This window comes from Oryctolagus cuniculus, chromosome 12 (genome assembly GCF_964237555.1).
Source record: "Oryctolagus cuniculus chromosome 12, mOryCun1.1, whole genome shotgun sequence".
Lineage (NCBI taxonomy): Eukaryota > Metazoa > Chordata > Mammalia > Lagomorpha > Leporidae > Oryctolagus > Oryctolagus cuniculus.
The window spans coordinates 84939946-84960892 of NC_091443.1; the positions used below are offsets into that span (position 1 = coordinate 84939946).

Here is a 20947-nt window from a genome sequence, read left to right on the forward strand (position 1 = left end):
AGCTGGCTCTGGACTAAGAGCTATGACCATACCTGTAGTGTCATGTCAGCAGCAGCAGCCATCAGGGAAGTCCAATTTTTAATTTTTCCTGAAAACTTAGACTCAGCCAGTAATAAGGGTACAGTTCGATGTCCAAGGCCGCATTCCAAGGTAACCTGAACTGTCTCCACGGCAAGAGTACAATTCTCTTCTATGAGAGGATTTTCAATGTCTTTGAAATTTTCAGTTATTTCTGTTGCCATGTCAACACCAAGAAACCAAGAATTATAATCATTAATAGACTTGATACTCCAAAGGTTTTCCATTTCCTTAGTTGTATCTTTGGATTCAACTTCTTTTGGTTTTGGAGACATGGCAGCCATGATTGTCATTACAGTATTAAGAATTATGGGTGAAATCTTTAAAAAAAGAAAGCAAAAAATGTTCAGAATAGATTCTTTCTCAGCTGAGAATTAACAAATACAGGACACAAAAGTTAAAAACTTAAAATGTAAATGTGTTGAATCTGTAACTCAGGAACAAAAGAGAGAACACAAAATCATGTGTTGTGTCAACTAACTGTACCACACAGATTTCCACTCACTCAGTTATCTGGAACTAATTTGTGTTACATATTGAAACTTACACTGATCACTTCAGAGTAAAATAATGTTATATGAATGGACAAATATGAGAAGTGTAATCAACTTTTCCATTCTTCAAGCAGCTGTATTAAGTAAGCAAAGTGCATGATCTTTTGCTGAGTTATACACAGATAGCTCCCTTTTATCTTACTGAAAATCTGTGAGTTGCGCCTTATTTGGGAGCAGTATCTTTGTTCACCTTCCTCACCATGCTTTCATTATACAAATGATGGTACTTTGTGTGTCCACTCATCACCCTCCCAACTGCTACCAGCCATTTCATTCTTAGGCTTAAAATCTTCAACAACTTCCTCTAACTTTCAGGACAAAATACAAACTCTCCATATGGCTTGGTACACAAAGCTCCTTGTGACCTAGTGTCTAATCAGCTAGCCAGAGATCCCCACAGTTCAAGAAACACTGAGTCATGTAAGATAAATGCAGTCCTTCACATTTCACTTCTCTCCACCTCTACTTACCCAGTATGCTAAAGAGACGTAATTACATTACCAAAAGGAAGACCTAGTTAGCAACACTTTCCTAATTTCCTGTCAACTAAATGAGGTTTCTTCTTGACTTATTATACTCACTAATATTTGATGACCTCAGTCCTAAAAACTACCACACCATCTGTCTGGACATATGGAACTACTACTCTAAGTGCTTAAAGAATTATTTTCATAATTCATACTGTCAGTTCTGTCTGGAGAAACCTCCCCCCTCCCTTTCCATCTTTCTAAGTTTCATTGCCTTTCCCAACTTAGTTCAGGTAGTCTCACCCCCAGTTTTTCCTGATGTCTTGGTCTGAATTAGAGGACCTGTGCTCATGCTCGCAATAGCACCTGGAGCATGCCTCAACTGAAAGCTATAATCACTGAGTTACTTACTTCCTTCTCACACACATGTTTGCTGAATAAAAAAGTTTTGTACAAAAAAGTGGAAGGTCCTCTTAGTACCTAATCTAGTACTTCAGGGATTTAAATATATGCAAAATTCAAGGAATTTCCCCCCATTTGCTACTTTATATCCTAAAAGTATAAATTCGTTAATAAAACAGAATCTAAGACTACATCATGTTTTTAAATATTGGACAAAAATTACAGTGTTGCATACATGGTACATAAAATGAAATTAATGTGAATTTCAATTCTACCACTGTTGGTCAAAGACCTATGAATAAAGCTACCATCATTACTGGCATTAACAATCTCATTTCTGTGTCCTCTGGACAGAAACAGATTTCAGAAAGCATTCTGTATCTTCTATTTTTACCTGGGTATAGGGTTGTACTTAAAAAATACAAATGTTGCTAAAGAACAGAAACTGTTTTTTCAATACTTTAAATATAAGGGATTTTTAAAAAAAATTCTAATTTATTTCTACCATACATTTGTTATTTCAAATATTTTATGAACCAAACAAAATATCAGTTATGAAATTCAAAATATACTTAAATAAAAGCCTAAAAGTAACAATAACAGCAACCTCCTCTAATTCTTTCTCCTCCCACCCCAGCTCTGCTCTCCTCTCGAACTCAACCTCTCCAACACACACGTGCAAATATAACAGAACACTACCTTGTTCATTCATAAATATTAAAAGTGCTCTTACAGAGAAAACAGAAACAAACATTTGCATTTAAAATATATTTTAATGTTACAACTATTTACTCATTACTGAACGTGACTATCACTGATACTCAAATTATGAAAAGACAGCAAAAGATATTATCTCAAGGAACAGCAAATATATAATATTGTTACAAAAACAAGAATTTTTACCCAAAAATATGACAAGCACTAACCTTAATTATAAATTCTTTGACCATAATATTTATATTTTGTTTTCCTGAAGCCCATGTACATTTTTCCATAAATAAAGAGCAGGGATGCAATACCTAGTAACAAATAAGTGAAATTCATATGTCTTTAGTGATCAATTCATTATACAATTAATACATACTTAGAAGAGCCACAGCGTATTTAACTTAGCGCTTTAACTATAGTCTACTATCAAAAGCAGAAACGCAAGGCAAACTAGCTAAGAAGCTCTTGGTCAAACTCTGAACTACAACAAATTGTGAACACTATACAGCACTTGAAGCACTTCTGATGGATTTCTTTACACCAAATCCTTAAGGGAAGGTGTACTTCAATAGCAGAAGTTTAAAATGTCTCCTCTTGCTGAATCATATTTCACAAGATGCCTCCTGTAAGTAGCTGTAAAAATCAGCTCAAGAATGAGGTAAGAAAAGTAAATGAAAAGTCTCTGGATAATTAACAGGCCAATCTTCAATATCATGTTATGTCCTTATTAGAATAAATTTCAAATATTCAAACTTGATGAGATATTAAAAATATAGTCTATGCTCTCACATATCATTAAACAAATAAAAGAACCATGCCTCTGAACTGACCAGAGTAATAAGAATTATTACATAATTTTCATTTTTAAAATAATGAGGATAAGTTTTAAATGCAGTATAAACTTTCTGTGATATGTTAAAAGATAATCCTGGGCCGGCGCCGTGGCTCAATAGGCTAATCCTCCACCTTGTGGCACCGGCACACCAGGTTCTAGTCCCGGTCGGGGCGCCGGATTCTGTCCCGGTTGCCCCTCTTTCAGGCCAGCTCTCTGCTATGGCCCGGAAGTACAGTGGAGGATGGCCCAAGTGCTTGGGCCCTGCACCCCATGGGAGACCAGGAGAAGCACCTGGCTCCTGCCTTCGGATCAGCGCAGTGCACTGGCCACAGCGCTCCAGCCGCGGCGGCCATTGGAGGGTAAACCAACGGCAAAGGAAGACCTTTCTCTCTGCCTCTTTCTCTCTCATTGTCCACTCTGGCTGTCAAAAAAAAAAAAAAAAAAAAGATAATCCTGTCCGTCGGTGCCGTGGCTCAATAGGCTAATCCTCCGCCTTGCAGCGCCGGCACACTGGGGTCTAGTCCCGGTCAGGGCGCCGGATTCTGTCCCGGTTGCCCCTCTTCCAGGCCAGCTCTCTGCTGTGGCCAGGGAGTGCAGTGGAGAATGGCCCAAGTGCTTGGGCCCTGCACCCCATGGGAGACCAGGAGAAACACCTGGCTCCTGCCTTCGGATCAGCGCGGTGCACCGGCTGCAGCGCACCAGCCACTGGAGGGTAAACCAACAGCAAAGGAAGACCTTTCTCTCTGTCTCTTTCTCTCTCTCACTGTCCACTCTGTCTGAAAAAAAAAAAAAAAATCCTGTCCAAAAATAATTCATGACAACATATAGACAAAGCCAGTCAAGTAACAGCCCACACCTTTTTAAATTTAAAATAACATTGAAAATGAGTCATGTAATATATATTTTCTTATCACAAAATTATCAACTTAACATTAAAAGTAATGAATCTAGTAAATAACTAAAATAATATTTTAATAATGTGAGAAAAATTTGACATTTGCATTTAAAAGATTTCTGCTTGTCTATTTTTTTGGCTGAAGACAGGGAGAACACCCATCTGCTGGGTCACTCCTCAAATCCAATCAATGGCCAGGGCTAAATCTGGAAGCCAGGAATGCAACCCAGGTCTCCCACTGGCAGAAACTCAATTATGACTTGGGCCACCACTATTATCTTCCAGGGCAGCTTTAGCATCAAGCCGGAGTCAGGAGATGGAGCCAGGAATCAAATTCAGGTACTCTGATGCAGGATGCAGGCATCATAACAAGTAGCCTAAACATCTGCCCTGAAGTTAACTTTTAATAAATAACCACAGAACTCCATCTCTTTTAGTCCCATAGATCTAACTGAATTTTTCTCATCCTCAATTTAAAGAGTCATTTACCCCTTAGGCATATTATATTGGACAACAAACACTGACTTACAATAAAATGTAAATACTATTCAACAGAAGATAGAATAATGAAAAGAAAACCACTCTGGAGATAGCCTCCAACTCTGTCACTAGCAGCCATGACAGTCATTTCACACATCTGGAGCTCAACATCCTTACCTACAGAGCCCCATGTCTGTAGTAAATATTCTCTAAAGTCTGATATTATCAGTTCTCTTACTCTAGAATTCTATGAATCAACCACTTCTGCCATTTTCAATCCAAGACTAGGAGACAAGGCAATTCTTACTGTGGTGATGCTCTTCCCTCTCTTTTCTCTGAGAAAAGGGCACGCGAGCACTTTCAGATCGCGCACAGAAGCTTCCATCATCTGTTCGAGTCTGGACGTGGACAGAGAGAGGTTACACTGGAACGAGGCCGTCAGAGCAGGGGCATCAGCCTTTGTCAGGTTGGCCACAAACACCACTTCTGGATCTGTGATCATGGCCTTTAACGTCATATTGGATCTTACAGAGTCCTCTGAACAAACACAGGGAACAAAAATATTTTAATGTAAATCGTGTTACTTAACCAAAATCATGTCAGTTAACTACACGTCATCTACAAGTTATTAAACTTTTCTCAACATTTTGCTATAACAGATTCAAAAATGAACAACTGCAGCAGATAAATTCTGCTAACCTTTCTCCATCTTGACTTTCCCCATGGCAGTCTGTCTTCGTGGAACATGTGTTTCTTTTGCCATATTTTCTGGACTCTGAGGCACAGCTTTGATAAAGAAATCTGCCACAGTCATCAGAAACTCCACACTGGCACACACATACAGCTTGTCAAGAACAGCGTCAATCTGGCTTCCATTTTTGTCTTGTTTGTAACTTATATCAATCATAGAACTATTGTTATCTTGGCCATTCTTTTTGTCAATCATTCTGAAAACATATACAGTATTCATTATTTTATTCCAGATAAAATAATTAAAATAAAGAAAAGTTTCCCATATATTTCAGTATCATTTTTCTTCTTTCAGTTTCTTATATGAATAGAAAACAAGACACTGTTAACTGGAACCTAATTATCTAGTAGAAACCAAGACACGGTCTCCTAATCTCCAAGCAAGATTCATGCTATTAAGTAATTATAAAATATTTTATAATTACAATGCAAAGTTGTACTAGAGAACCAAAACAATGACTGCTAGGAAGGCCAATTAACAAAACACATCCATATGGTTCCACAAAATGTAAGATAATGTCTTTATAATTTTTTTTTTTACAAAATATAACCTCCCTGAAGGAATTCACCTCCAAAGATCATCCTGTACAATTAGGTTCTGACAGTATTCAACGCAACTCAAATCAGCAAGTATTTATCAAATGCCTGCAATGATAGTTTCTATAGGTCCTCGCTCCTGCTAGAAGAACAGGCTACCAAATAGATGGTGGCCATGTATTCTCCTGGCTCACAGAGCTGGGAATAGCTACTCCAGGCAGGAAATTTGCAAACTGGAAAAGCTGGTTAGTTGGTAGCACTCTTTCTTCATTTACTTTTTCTGAGAAACAGAAGATTCAAAAGCATTTCCTATGTATTCAGTAGAGTCCAAGTTTTATTATTAATATAGTTTTTTTCAAAAATAAGTTTTTAAATCAAGTACAAAATTATTGGTCTCATCAGTTGAGAAAGGAATAAAAACATAATTAGGCAACTGAAGCTTTTGTCATGATGTATCTGTCACCTTTCATTAGGATGATAAAAGCTAATTTTTCAAAAATGGGTTGATAGAGTAATTGTTTAACTCATCCTTATACCTTCCTACATTTCACAAAGGATATAACGTAATTATACCACATTCTGTTTTATGAAAACTTTGAAAGAAATTTCGCAGAATTGCTTTAGAAGAAATAGAAAAAAATGCCTGAGTTTATAAATCTGCAAATACAGTATTTTATAAAACTTTGTTTTAAATACTTCACAAACAGAGTGACAGGAATTATTTACTACTATAACAATTATGATTTTTTGACTATTTTAAAATTTACTTTATGTGAGTGACACTGAACATCTTTTTCTTTAATTCTTGTGTACTGCCGAGGCCTACATTCCTGTTGGGCTAGTCTTTCAACTTTTTATTTGTTGAACTCTTTACTTAGTGGAAATAAGTCTATGGCTGTCATACAAATTAAAAACATATTATCTCAAAAAACAAAAAAAATTTAAAAAAATAAGAGAAATAGACAAAATAAATAAGACAAAGACAAGACCTAAAACTTTTTAACAGAACTGAATTCTATTATATACTGGAGACAATTTGGAAAAATACATTATCCGATGCATCATCCCACATGGAATTAACTATTCAAACTTTTACATTCTCTTAGTTCCATTTTTAAGATGGCACTCCATTTTACTAAGAAACTTCCACTTAATCTGTGGAATGAAATAAGAACACTTCTTAACGCCATTCCAATCAGGAAGTATGACCCAAAGACAGAGACTCTTTTGATGATCCCAGGCCTAGCTATGTCTGATGGTAATACCAGGTGCAGTGTCACCCCTAAGTAACGTAGAGCAAATCCAGATCTGACAAACCTCGAAGTTGCTCTCTCAATGCCTTCTCTGAGGTCATCAAGGGTGCATGTCTCAAGTTTAACGCTGACATTCACTGAGCCATCCTTAAACATCTTCCCTGTGGAGGCCATCAGATGTAGTCTGAGCTCACCGAGACGGAAACTGTCATTATGAAACGAGAGCTTGGATTCCTGTAGTGTATTTTTCAAGAAAAGAAATCAGTTACCTTTAAATACCATGTAATTTATTTTATACATATTTCTTAATTCAAACTTTTGAGGCAAACGAATCTCACACATTTTAAGAGTATGGATGCTGAAACACATAAACCGAACCGAACAATACACACATTTATGAGCTGGCATGGACATGTGTGTTGGTGAAATTCAAGAATGGTTTGGTTAATATTTATAGCTCAATGCAAATAAAAACAATCAGGAAACATGTTGCCAATTAATCAATCTAACTTCTTAGTATCTAATGCACTCTCTGTAAAAAACACTATGAGACAATTAGGGGGCTTTCAGGGAAGGACCAGGTGTGTCGGTGACCTCAGAGAGCTTATACCTAAATAAGAAAACAAAACAGAAAAGCACAGAAAGGAACATCACAACGAATGCTACAAATGATCAAATACCTTGCCTTAGAGTAATTTATTTAGTCATCCTTATACCTTCCCACATTTCACAAAGCATATTAGGTAATTAGGTTAAGAAAACAGTCAAAGCTCAGAAAAGGCAAATGGATTGTTGTTGTCTGGAGAAGTTGGTGAAGAAGGAGAAAACTTAACTGAGCCTTGGAGGATGACCAGAATCAGAGTAAGAAGGTAGAGGACAAAGTAGAGGGGAAAGGATCATAAGCAAACCATGCAAGACACTCAGAGTGCACAGGATACAGGGTGGTTAGACTTGAATATTCCAATTAAAGAAGGGTAGGGACTGGGGAGAAAAGAAACCTGGGGTTCTAGCCAATCCTAAACTAAAGATGTAAACTCCTATTTATAGGAAAATGAACTTCAATTTTTACTCCACTGTAACATTAAATTCCAAATTCTTTAGATATGCCCAGAATTTAAAAGGAACAGAATCTACTGTATCCTTGTTGATCTTCTGACCGGATGATCTGTCTATTTCTGAGAGTGGAGTATTGAAGTCCCCCAGTACTACTGTATTGGGGTCTAAGTCTCCCTTTAAGTCCGTTAATAAATCTTTTAGATAAACTGGTGCCCTGTAGTTAGGTGCATATACATTGATAATTGTTATATCTTCCTGTTGAATTGATCCCTTAATCATGATATAGTGTCCCTCTTTGTCTCTCTTAACAGTTTTTGTGGTAAAGTTTATGTTGTCCGATATTAAGATGGCTACGCCCGCTCTTTTTTCATTTCTGTTGGCAAATTCTTTAGATATGCCCAGAATTTAAAAGGAACAGAATCTACTGTATCCTTGTTGATCTTCTGACCGGATGATCTGTCTATTTCTGAGAGTGGAGTATTGAAGTCCCCCAGTACTACTGTATTGGGGTCTAAGTCTCCCTTTAAGTCCGTTAATAAATCTTTTGATTTCTTCTATGACCCATTGTTCATTCAGGAGCATGTTGCATTGTTCAGGAGCTGTCTGCACATTAATGTTTATTGCAGCTCAATTCACAATAGCCAAGACCTGGAACCAACCTAAATGCCCATCAACGATAGACTGGATAAAGAAATTATGGGATATGTACTCTTTAGAATACTATACCGCAGTAAGAAACAACGAAATCCAGTCATTTGCAACAAAATGGAGGAATCTGGAACACATCATGCTGAGTGAAATAAGCCAGTCCCAAAGGGACAAATACCATATGTTCTCCCTGATCGGTGACGACTGACTGAACACCAAGAGGGAAACCTGTTGGAGTGAGGTGGACACTATGGGAAATGGTGGCTTGATCAGCATAGCCCTGACTGTTAATGAACAACTAAATACATTATCCCTCTTAGTAGTTTTTTTATCTGTTCTACTTAATATGACTGGTTTAGATCTGTAATTGATGCACAGTTATTCTTAAGTGTTGAAAATTAACTGAAATGTGATCCCTGTTGAACATGGTGGTGGGAATGGGAGAGGGAAGAGATGTATAATTTGGGACATGCTCAGGCTGACTTGCCCCAAGTGGTGGAGTTGGAAGCATACCAGGGGATTCCAATTCAATCCCATCGAGGTGGCATGTACCAATGCCATCTCACTGTTCCAGGTGATCAGTTTCAGTTCACAGTTGGTCATGGTGGAGGGACTGGGAGTCAAAGGGAGCACATAGACAAGTCTAGTACCTGCTAACACTAACTGATGGAGTAAATAAAGGGGAGAGTGATCCAACATGGGAAGTGAGATACTCAGCAGACTCATAGAATGGCAGATGTCCTAAATAGCACTCTGGCCTCAGAATCAGCCCTAAAGGCATTCGGAGCTGGCTGAAAAGCTCATGCGAGTATTTCAGGCATGGAAAGCCAAGACACTCTGGCAAAAGATCTCTGCGAGTGAGATCCCAGTGGAAAGAACAGGTCATCAAAGAAGGAGGTACCTTTCTCTGAAGGGAGGAGAGAACCTCCACTTTGACTATGACCTTGTCTAAACAAGATAAGAATCGGAGAACTCAGAGGGCTTCCATAGCCTTGGAAACTCATGACTGGAGCATAGGGAGATTACTGATGCCATAGACAGGAGTGTCAATTGGTAAAGTCAACAACAGGAGTCACTGTGCACTTACTCCTCATGTAGGATCTCTATCCTTAATGTGCTGTACATTGAGATTTAATGCTATAACGAGTACTCAAACAATATATTTCACTTTGTGTTTCTATGGGGGTGCAAACTGTTGAAATCCTTACTTAATGCATACTAAACTGATCCTCTGTAAAAAAAAAAAAAAAAAAAAAGAAATTATCAATTCCCAACTTGACTCTCACTGGGATTAAACATGACAATAGGTCTGATCTAATTTCATCATCATTTAAAAAAAATCATCTATTATTTTTCACTTTATGTTTCTGTGTGGGAGCAAACTGTTGAAATCCATACTTAATGTATACTAAGCTGATCTTCTGTATATTAAGATAATCGAAAATGAATCTTGATGTGAATGGAAGGGGAGAGGGAGTGGGAAAGGTGAGGGTTGTGGGTGGGAGGGACGGTATTGGGGGGAAGCCATTGTAATCCATAAGTCGTACTTTGGAAATTTATATGCATTAAATAAAAGTTAAAAAAAAAAAAAAAAAAAAAGCCCTGGCCTGAAGTGCCCATGTCCCATATGGGGTGCCAGTTCTAGTCCCAGTAGCTCATCTTCCTATCTAACTCTCTGCTATGGCCTGGGAAAGCAGTAGGAGATGGCCCAAGTCCTTGGGTCCCTGAACCCACGTGGTAGACCCGGAAGAAGCTACTGGCTCCTATCTCCTGGCTTCAGATTGGCACAGCTCCAGCTGTTGTGGCCATCTGGGGAATGAACCAGCGAAAGGAAGACTTCTCTGTCTGTCCCTACCTTGCTCTGTAACTCTTTCAAATAAATGAAAGAAATCTTAAAAAAAAAAAAAAAAAAAAAAAAAAAAGGAACAGAATCTAACCAATAAACAAATAAACAAACAAACAAACAAAAACTTTCAGGAAAGTAAAGAACATATGTCACATTTGCTCATTGGAGATCATGGCATTGAAAAGTGGAATGCTGATGACAAAATCCTTGAAACTTCACATCTTCTCTTGTGTACGACAGTACAGAGCATATAAGTGGAGAATGCATTATTACTGACATATTTTGAATGCTTTAACTTATAAAAATGAGTAATTCACATGCTTCTGTTCTGTAACCATTAGTAGAAATTATCTACGATACACTATTTCCTAAATACAAGTTATTGAAGTACACAATTTTGAGTCACTGGATTTTTTTTATAAGGAGAAATTCACATAAAATCATATGGAACATACTTAACTAAAATGAGAAGTGGAAAATGGCTATAATACTCATTTGGGAAACTGAGCTTGTCAATATCTAGGATGGATTAAAGGAAAAAGAGTGACCAACAGTCACTAGAATATTCTAAGTGTGAGCTAAGACTCTCAAACAAAACTAGAGAAATGACACAAAGAACAAATGCTGGGGCCGGCGCCATGGCTCACTTGGTTAATCCTCCACCTGTGGTGCTGGCATCCCATATGGGCGCCGGTTCTAATTCCGGCTGCTCCTCTTCCAGTCCAGCTCTCTGCTGTGGCCTGGGAAAGCAGTGGAGATTGGCCCAAGTGCTTGGGCACCTGCACCCGCATGGGAGACCAGGAAGAAGCACCTGGCTCCTGGCTTCAGACTGGTGTAGCTCTGGCCGTAGCAGTCATTTGGGGGATGAACCAACAGAAGGAAGACCTTTCTCTCTGTCTCTCTCTCTCTCACTGTCTAACTCTGCCTGTCAAATAAATAAAAATAAATTAAAAATATTTAAAAAAGAACAAATGCTGACGTGAAGAACAGCGCTCAGTATCTAAATGAGTTAGGACAGCAAACAGAGAAGGAAATAAACAGGAAAATAAGATTCTACATCTGGGGGTCTAGTAGACACTGGCAGATTAAGTGAAATGAAGAATGCTTTCAGGGCAGGTGCTGTGGTGAAGCGGGTAAAGCTGCCGCGATGTTGGCATCCCATATGGGAACTGGTTTGAGTTCCTCTGCTCCACTTATGATCCAGCTCTCTGCTATGGCCTGGGAAAGCAGTGGAAGATGGTCCAAGTCCTCGGACCGCTGCACCCACGTGGAAGACCTGGAAAAAGCTCTTGGATCCTGGCAATGGTTCGGCACAGCTCCAGCCTTTGTGGCAATTGGGGAGTAAACCAGCAGATGGAAGACCTCTCTCTCTCTTTCTGCCTCTCCTCCTCTGTGTAACTCAGACTTTCAAATAAACAAATCTTAAAAAAAAAAAAAAAATAACTAAACTGTTCATTTTCTACAAGATTGTTTTCTGGTTTTTTTTTTGTTTGTTTGTTGTTTTTTTTTTTTTTTTTTTTTGGACAGGCAGAGTGGACAGTGAGAGAGAGAGACAGAGAGAAAGGTCTTCCTTTGCCGTTGGTTCACCCTCCAATGGCCGCCGCGGCCGGCGTGCTGCGGCTGGCGCACTGGGATGATCCGATGGCAGCAGCCAGGTACTTCTCCTGGTCTCCCATGGGGTGCAGGGCCCAAGCACTTGGGCCATCCTCCACTGCACTCCCTGGCCACAGCAGAGAGCTGGCTTGGAAGAGGGGCAACTGGGACAGAATCCAGCACCCCAACCGGGACTAGAACCCAGTGTGCCGGCGCCGCAAGGTGGAGGATTAGCCTAGTGAGCCGCGGCGCCAGCCCTGGTGTTTTCATGAACACCAAACACTATAAATTTTTCATGAAGGCAGTTCATTACCCAAATGATGGACACTAACCCAAAGTTCAACAGTAGCAATGTATGAATACTGTAAAAATTTTAAAAAACAATATCAAAGCTGAATTAGCATATAAAAACTATATTAGCAACAGATATAATATCCAAAATCAATGAAATATGGGTATTATAATATGGCATGTGTGTTATGGGTGTTAGCATATAATTACTTTACATAATCAAAAATATTTACTGGAATTCACCATTTACAAAATTAAAAAATTTCCTACAATACTACTAATATATTATTTAGTTCAAATCATCATGACACTAGATCTTGGTTCTTCAGTATTTTAATCTGCATCCCTAGTATGTATCTACTATATATAAAATTTACTCAGTAAAAACACAATTAATATTTATATATCAGAAACAACCATGAATTTAAGAATATTTGTTTTAGCTCCAAAACCACAATTTTTTTTTTAATTTTTTTTTTTGACAGGCAGAGTGGACAGTGAAAGAGAGAGAGAGAGAGACAGAGAGAAAGGTCTTCCTTTGCCGTTGGTTCACCCTCCAATGGTCGCCACGGCCGGCGCACTGCGGCCGGCGCACCGCACTGATCCGATGGCAGGAGCCAGGTGCTTCTCCTGGTCTCCCATGGGGTGCAGGGCCCAAGCACTTGGGCCATCCTCCACTGCACTCCCAGGCCACAGCAGAGAGCTGGCCTGGAAGAGGAGCAACCGTGACAGAATCTGGCGCCCCGACCGGGACTAGAACCCGGTGTGCCGGCGCCGCTAGGCAGAGGATTAGCCTAGTGAGCCGCGGCGCCGGCAAGCACAATTATTTTTCTCAAATAGTTATATATACACATATTTCTAGCTGTACGATAAAACTGTGCATGCAATTAATCCCATAGCAAATTATATTAGCAATGAATTAAAATATTTTATTTCTGATGTCACTCGTGAAGAAATAAAATTCTAAGATCTTTCCTCTAGCCTAATAATATTAGGAACACTAACAAGGTAACAACATAGGGCAGAACAAATGCACAATTTGTAGGCTAAACAGAATTTTAAATTTTCTAATGAACAGTCACAGCACAAAAAAAAAGTCAGTATTTAAAACTGAGTATCTAGAGCTCAGGATTTATTTTTAACTTCAGAAGTTTATTACATACCTGGCTGATATCATTGTTATAAAGTGTAACAGAGAGAGACTCAAAGTGAAAGTCAAACTGGAGGGTGACGTTCTGGTCCACAGAGAGCTGGGAGTCTGTCAAGTCTTCTTGCTCTACAGGTTCCAACACAGACAGGAAAATAAAGCTTTTAAGTTGGTATACTGATTTACATATTTTCAAAAAGCTTTGATAATTTTTATTATAAAGTTATACAGGCCTTCTAGGATTATTTAACTCATACTTTGAAACAATAAAAGTGGCAATAATTACTTCATATGTATTTAGTAAATACAAGGCAAAGTAGATGAGATAGATTACTCACATCTTTTTTAAAAAAGGATGGGGCTTGTAAAGACTAACAACAACAACAAAAGTGTCTCAAAAGCAAAGCTATTTCTTATAGAGCAGCTTATAGTTAGTAAGGTATTTTCACCTAACTGATTATAGAAGCCCAGAAAAGTCAAATACTTTGTCCTAGATTAGACAACTAATAAAACAGCTCCTACTAAATTAGTATACTTTTCACTATCTTTAGCTATCTTTTATACCAATCATTTATACCAATCTATTATACCTCTTTAAGAAGAATAGAATAGAACTCCACAGTAGAATCAAATAGAGTTCAAAAATGGTAAGGTGGGATTGAAATTTTAAGGTTAAAGAAACTTCAAGGGAGCCAGCGCTGTGGTATAGTAAATAAAGCTGCTGTCTGCAGGGCCAGCATCACATATGGGCGCTGGTTCTAGTCTCAGCTGCTCCTCTTCCGATCCAGCTCTCTGCTGTGGCCTGGGAAAGCAGTAGAAGATGGCCCAAGTCCTTGGGCCCCTGCACCCACGTGGGAGACCCGGAAGAAGCCCCTGGGTCCTGGCTTCGGATTGGCAGCTCCAGGCATTGTGGTCAACTGGGGAGTGAACAAGTGGATGAGAAGACCTCTCTCTCTGCCTCTCTGTAATTCTGCTGTACGATAAATTTCAAATAAATAAATATTTATTTGAAAGGCAGAGTTACACAGAGAGAGGAGGGAGGGAGAGGGAGAGGGAGGGAGAGAGAGAGAGAAAGAGAGGTCTTCTATCCAAAGATTCACTCCCCAGCTGGCCGCAATGACTGGAGCTGCGCCAACCCGAAGCCAGGAGCCAGGAGCTTCTTCCGGGTCTCCCACATGGGTGCAGGGGCCTAAGGACTTGGGCCATCTTCCACTGCTTTCCCAGGCTATAGCAGAGAGCTGGAGCAGAAGAGGAGCAGCTGAGACTAGAAACAGAGCCCATATGGGATGCTGGTGCTTCAGGCCAGGGTGTTAACCCACTGCACCACAGCACCAGCCCCATAAATAAATATTTTTTTAAAAAAAAGAAACTTCAAGAAGTAGTTAGTCTTTTCTCTCATCTGCAGACAGAACAGGCAGAAAAGTTGTTACTTTCTAATCTTTTGGGAGAGTGATTCTATATTTTGGTTATTCCACAGGAAAGCATGTTCTTTCAAGTTACTAGAAAAAGCCAACACAGCATAACTTTAACCACATAAGGTTTTTCCAAGTTAGAAAATATTAGATATTTTTCTGCAAGTTTCCTGAAAATAATTTATAGACCAAAATTCATCATCTTTGCAGCTTTCATCTCAACTTACCAGTTTTCCCAAGTACCAAATCCACCACATATGGAGAAGTAGATACATAAATCTGATCCCAGCTGAACATGACATCCCTAATCTCAGCAAGTTTTCCTCCTGCAGTGTATCTGTGTCTACATAATTCCTCCCTTACTGTAACAACAGACCACTGACCTAGCATTTGTCTACAAGGTGGCACACAGCACCAGGGGAGAAGATGCTGGCTTCTTCAGGCTCACATTTTATCTCTTTCAGTCAGAAACTACTTTTGCTCACTGGTCTATTCATTTGTGTGATTTCAAAACACACAGGAGTAACAACAGAAGCAGTGCAGTTGTCTGGTGTTGCTGTCAGAATAAAGAGCTGATGGTTTGAACGCATTATAAAAGCACAGTCGCCTGGGACCTTTTTTTTTTTTTTTTTTGACAGGCAGAGTGGATAGTGAAAGAGAGAGACAGAGAGAAAGGTCTTCCTTTTGCCATTGGTTCACCCTCCAATGGCTGCCACAGCTGGTGCGCTGCAGCCGGCGCATGGCGCTGATCCGAAGGCAGGAGCCAAGTGCTTCTCTTGGTCTCCCACGGGGTGCAGGGCCCAAGCACTTGGGCCATCCTCCACTGCACTCCTGGGCCATAGCAGAGAGCTGGCCTGGAAGAGGGGCAACCGGGACAGAACCCGGCGCCCCGACCGGGACTAGAACCCAGTGTGCTGGCGCCACTAGGTGGAGGATTAGCCTAGTGAGCCGCGGCACCGGCCGGGACCATTTATTTTTAAAGCACTCGGTATTTATCTCTTCTTAGGGAAATATTGACCCATTTATGGTTTAGTAGGTCATATGATATTCATGAGTGACTTTAAATAATAAGGCTGCCATATTTCATATAATCTGTTTAAGAAAACAAGAGGAACTTTATATTTTAGAAATGGTGTTACTTAAGAAATTTCTGCCTTTGAAAGGTTCAATTTTAATAACCTGAAAAATCCTCCTATGTATCTAACTACATGATTTTCCAATAAAGCCACAAAAGGTACAATTGTTGCTACAAGGAGTATCTTCCTTTCTCACAGTTCAAGTGACTATGTGTAAGTCGTGACACTAAGGTCTTTTCCTTTCTTATCAGTTTGGGATCTTACTACGCTGCATGGCTAGTTTGCATTTTCTCTCAAGACATACCACCCTCAGTGCTTGGTGAACTCACCAAATTAAGCTTTCACAAGAGCAAACGAGCAGCACACAGGCAACGCAAGGTGAATGTCGGCCTGTGGCGACAGTGGGCAGATCTTCCCCTGGGAGCTTCTCAACAGGCAGCCCTTAGCACGGCAGATTTCCACAGTAGACAGCATAGTATCACCTCAGTTCATACCACACTACGCTGGACAACTAAAAGCACTAAATATGAATAATACATTGGGGCCAGTGTTGTGACATAGTCAGTTAAGTCACTGCCTACAACACCAGCATCCCAAATAGGTGCTGGTTCATTTCCCAGCTGCTACACTTCAAAACTACCTCCGGGCTAATGGCCTGGGAAGGCAGTAGAAGATGGCCCAAGTGCTTGGGCCCCTGCTCCCACGTGGGAGACAGGAGGAAGTACCTGGCTCCTGGTTTCGGATTAGCACAGTTCTGGCCATTGCAGCCATTTGTGGGGAGAACCAATGGAAGGAAGACCTTTCTCTCTGTCTCTTTCTCACTGTCTGTAATTCTACCTCTCAAATAAATAAAATATTTAAAAAAAGATGATATTAACATTCACTTTTCTCCACAAAGCAATATCTTCATCAGCTTATACCTTTGAGGTGGTGAGGTCCACTTGGAACTTCTTTCCTCACTCTTACTGCCTCCTGGGCAGACTGGGTAGGGCTTGGCTGTGGAGAAGCTTCTCCAAGGTTTTCCAGCAAAATTTTCATCAAAACTGTTAAATCGTCTTCACTGAGAGCAACCTAGAAACCAGGAAAAATTTGTTGCTAACATAATGTCATAAAAAATGCAAAATATCAGACCTAATTCTCAGTTTATGTTTCTCTAAATTAACAATGTGCTGATCTATTTAAAACAGAAAATAAAGAGTCAGTGTTGAGACCCCAAATATCAGGAGAAAATTCCATCTTTTCTAAGAAGAGACATGCCTCCTGAGTGTGAATACACTCCTGCCTCCACCGTATCCAAGCGAAGACCCCTCCTGCCTGATCTGTTACCACACCATACCACACCTCTCCCAGTCTCCCCACCTCTCTCCTCACCCAGAACCAGTTCTTTCCTCTAGACCATTTACTCCTCCCCACACTCAACATAGTGCTTTTCAGTTTACAGTCACAATTCGGAAGTTAATAAGGATGTGTGTATATGGTTCTTATTCCCAATTCTTACACAGTCAGACATACATAAAACACTCACTGAACTTACCAAAAATAGTATCTCTTAGAATAACAAATTCAACTAAAAATAATTTTTATGAACAAAACAAAGAATTCTGCTCATCTCTCGTCTTTGCAGAACTAGAAGTATGGCAAAAAGCCAAAAAAAATAAAAAAATAAAAAAGGCAGCTCTTGCTATAGCAGTTCCACCACTTTAAAACTGTGTTGTTGACTAAGTTTGTCAGCCTCCTCAATTCAAGTATGTCTTTAAAAATGGGAATAATATCTTCTTCACAGGTAGCTATAGAACAATATGAAGCAGCTAAAATTAACAAAGCTGCCCTGGGCTATTAAAGTCTATAAAATCAGTACTTTCTTTGGAGCTTCTTACCCTTCTACCTTACAAAAAATTTTCTCTATAGGATACAGTAATCCAAAAGCCTGTTTCAAGTGTTTACACACAAATCCATATAAACATGCAGGCACACACAGAGCACCTCCTCTGAATGCCGCAGGACCCTGTGTGACCCAAACTAGATCCCTGTCACCAGGGAAATTGCTTGCTTGCCAATCTGAATGAAAATAGGGAAATTTTTAGTTTAGGATAATAATCAGGCATTTCTTGTTTACCTCAAACCACAGTACTTAGACAACAGGCATAACTGTAACACCCTAGAAATTCCTGTGGATCCATCTCTACTCAGGACAGCAACCACGATATCACAGCTGCCTGAAGAACAGCTAACTACACTATCTCTGGCACTTCGCTGTGAGTAGAAGAATAACTCTGTCACATGGGGCAATTCAAAAAGTTCATGAAATAATGGAATTAAAAGAAGAGTTCAGTTTGGTGCAAAAATACTTGAAATACATGCATAGTTTTTTCATAATACAGATTTACTGTGAACTTTCTGAGGTCTTATTAGACTGATCTTCACTGAGTCTGACAATCTTGAAAGGTAGCTCTACAGTGCTTTAACAACTATCAGGAGCAGGCACTTAGCCTAGCAGTTAAGACACCTATTCAGATCCCTGTGTCTCACACTGCAGCACCTGGGTTCCAGGACAGACTCCAGCTCCTGAAACCAGTTTCCTGCTAATGCAGACCCTGGAAGGCAGCAGTGATGGCTCCAGTGGCTGTGCTCCTGCCACTCACATGAGACATCTGGATTGGCTCCTGACTACTGACTTTGACACAAGACACTGGCACTGATGGGGTGGGTCACTGGACAAGAACTCTTCCCCCTTCTCTCTCACACAGTGTGTGTGTTTGTGTGTATGTGTGTGTGTATGTGTAGAAGGGGGTCCTGAAATAAAAATTCAAAGAAAAAACACTAAAAATAAAAAGCACCAACCTCTAGAATTTAATGGTGTAACCCAGGTAATACTCCTTCTCAGCTGCACCGTAGCCCTGAAACACTATACAGAGTATGACTAAAGAGAGGGTGTTTAGAGACGTCAACAGGGCTGGCCAATTAGGCAGTGGGAACATTATCCAGTGTCTCTGCATTGTAGAGATAACATGTGTCTTTTTTGGTTAAAGTAAGGATCACACATAGGGGCTAAACCGTTGGATCTGTTTCTGTCCATGTTTGGGAAACTTCAAACATAAAGCCCAAGGACAGAGCACACTGTAGTCCTCCCCTAGCCCTTTCCACCTAACTGTGTCAAAACTTAACAAGCAGCTCTGCTTCCTTCAGGTATCTTCCCCCATGACAGACATGGCTGAAGCCCCTGCGTGTACCTCTCAGACTCCAGTCCCTTCTCCTTTCATCCCCAGAGAAAGATACTATCCTGAGTGAGAGAATTATCACTCCTATGAAGACTTTCTTACATTTACTACTGCCTCCCCTATAATAATATAGCATTGCCCTGCTTGCTGTAAAATGTAACAGAACAATATCACCATTTTGCAGCTCACTTTTTTCATTTTTATGTTTAAAATATACTTATTTTGTTTCAGACAGCTCTAGTTCATTCATTTTATATGCTTTGCAATGCTCTTGTGTGAATATATCATAATTTCATATACATTCTCCTACTGATAGACATTTAGATTTTACTTTTGCTTTCAGCAAACCTATGACCACACAATCTTTGGAAGAAAAGATCAAATATTAATCTTAGGACCCAATCTTTTAGCTATAAGAGAGAAACTAAGAAAAGGCACTCAGATTCTGGAATAGAGACTTCTCCATCAACACTTCCAATAGATACAATTCAGTATGCTTCTCATGTAATAAATCCAGTCTTGCAAACAGAGATAAAATATCCACTTCTACAATAAGCTTCAATTTCCTCCTTAGTGAATTCCTTTCTATTTTATTATAGAATTTAGCCTAAAATAATCATAGATATAAAAAACTTCTCAACTACTAAGTTTTTATTTGCTTTTCAAACACTCTATTTGCTTAAGTCTCTCCCTCTCCAGCCCCAACCCCTGTTGTTTGACTTCAACAGTTTCACTACAGCCAACACAGAACACAGGATGCCTACACTTCCAGAACTGCCTTCACCAGTCTCACTTCCTCCTGTAAGCTGGGATGTAATCCACTCACCACGCTATCACTACTGCTGCCAAATAAACACATATGCCTGTTCAAAATGATGTTCACTTCTCTAATTAAAAGACAGTATCTGGCAGGAAAACCCACTGCCTACAGCGCCAGCATACCATCTGGGTGCTAGTTTGAGTCTCGGCTGCTGCGCTTCCAACCCAGTTCCCTGCTAATATGCCTGGGAAAGCAGCAGAGTATGGTACAAGTGCTTGGGCCCCTGTAACCACGTGGGAGACATGGAAAAAGCTCCAGGCTCCTGGCTTCGACCTGGCCTAGCCCCAGCCATTGTGGCCATCTGGTAAGTGAACCAGAGGATGGAAGATCTCTTTATCTCTGTGTAATTCTTTCAAATAAATAAGCATTTTTTTTAGAAGAGGGATTCTACACATCAAAAATACTAAAGTGCTTTCAATGTTTATCTGAACCTCACTCTGGACTCATACAATTTAACTGTGTTAAGACTTAATAGAATTTTCCAAAGTGAAGACTATTTTTACTATACCACAACAAGTTCATCTCAGTCTTCTTGCTGTTTCTACCAAACATATAAATAAAATGAAGTACAGAAAAGCATGGTAAACAAGGATGATCTTATTTCAGGTAACCAAGTATTCCTTTCTAATGTAGCATTATTTCTGATATACACTAGAATTTCCCTGTGATCAATGACAAAAGCCTATACAGCAATTTTCATAAATTTAATACTATATACTTACCTGCATAGGTTTTAGCTTTCCTTTTATCTCCATATCTGGAATTTGCATATACCATGTTGCAGATAAATTTCGTTGTACAGACAAAAGCATGTTGACTGGCTTTAAAATTTCAATGTCAGGTTGTAGCAAGTCATCCTGCAAAATAGTTCTGAAAGAAAA

The 20947-nt window shown here is 39.6% G+C and overlaps 1 protein-coding gene across 5 annotated transcripts in view; it reads right to left on the reverse strand.

Moving 5' to 3' along the window:
• Positions 1-20947, reverse strand: part of VPS13C (vacuolar protein sorting 13 homolog C) — a 201835-nt gene that overhangs the window by 55864 nt on the left and 125024 nt on the right. For all 5 annotated transcript variants that reach the window (XR_007910408.2, XM_051822342.2, XM_051822343.2 and 2 more), the window contains 8 exons: positions 20789-20936; positions 16949-17099; positions 13557-13669; positions 7024-7193; positions 5119-5366; positions 4727-4956; positions 2428-2520; positions 33-398 (listed from right to left, as the gene is read on the reverse strand). Coding sequence is in view for 4 of the 5 variants with exons in the window: in XM_051822342.2 (XP_051678302.2) it covers positions 33-398; positions 2428-2520; positions 4727-4956; positions 5119-5366; positions 7024-7193; positions 13557-13669; positions 16949-17099; positions 20789-20936 (1519 nt within the window). In the remaining variant the exon portion in view is untranslated. The remainder of the gene's footprint in view (positions 1-32; positions 399-2427; positions 2521-4726; positions 4957-5118; positions 5367-7023; positions 7194-13556; positions 13670-16948; positions 17100-20788; positions 20937-20947) is intronic.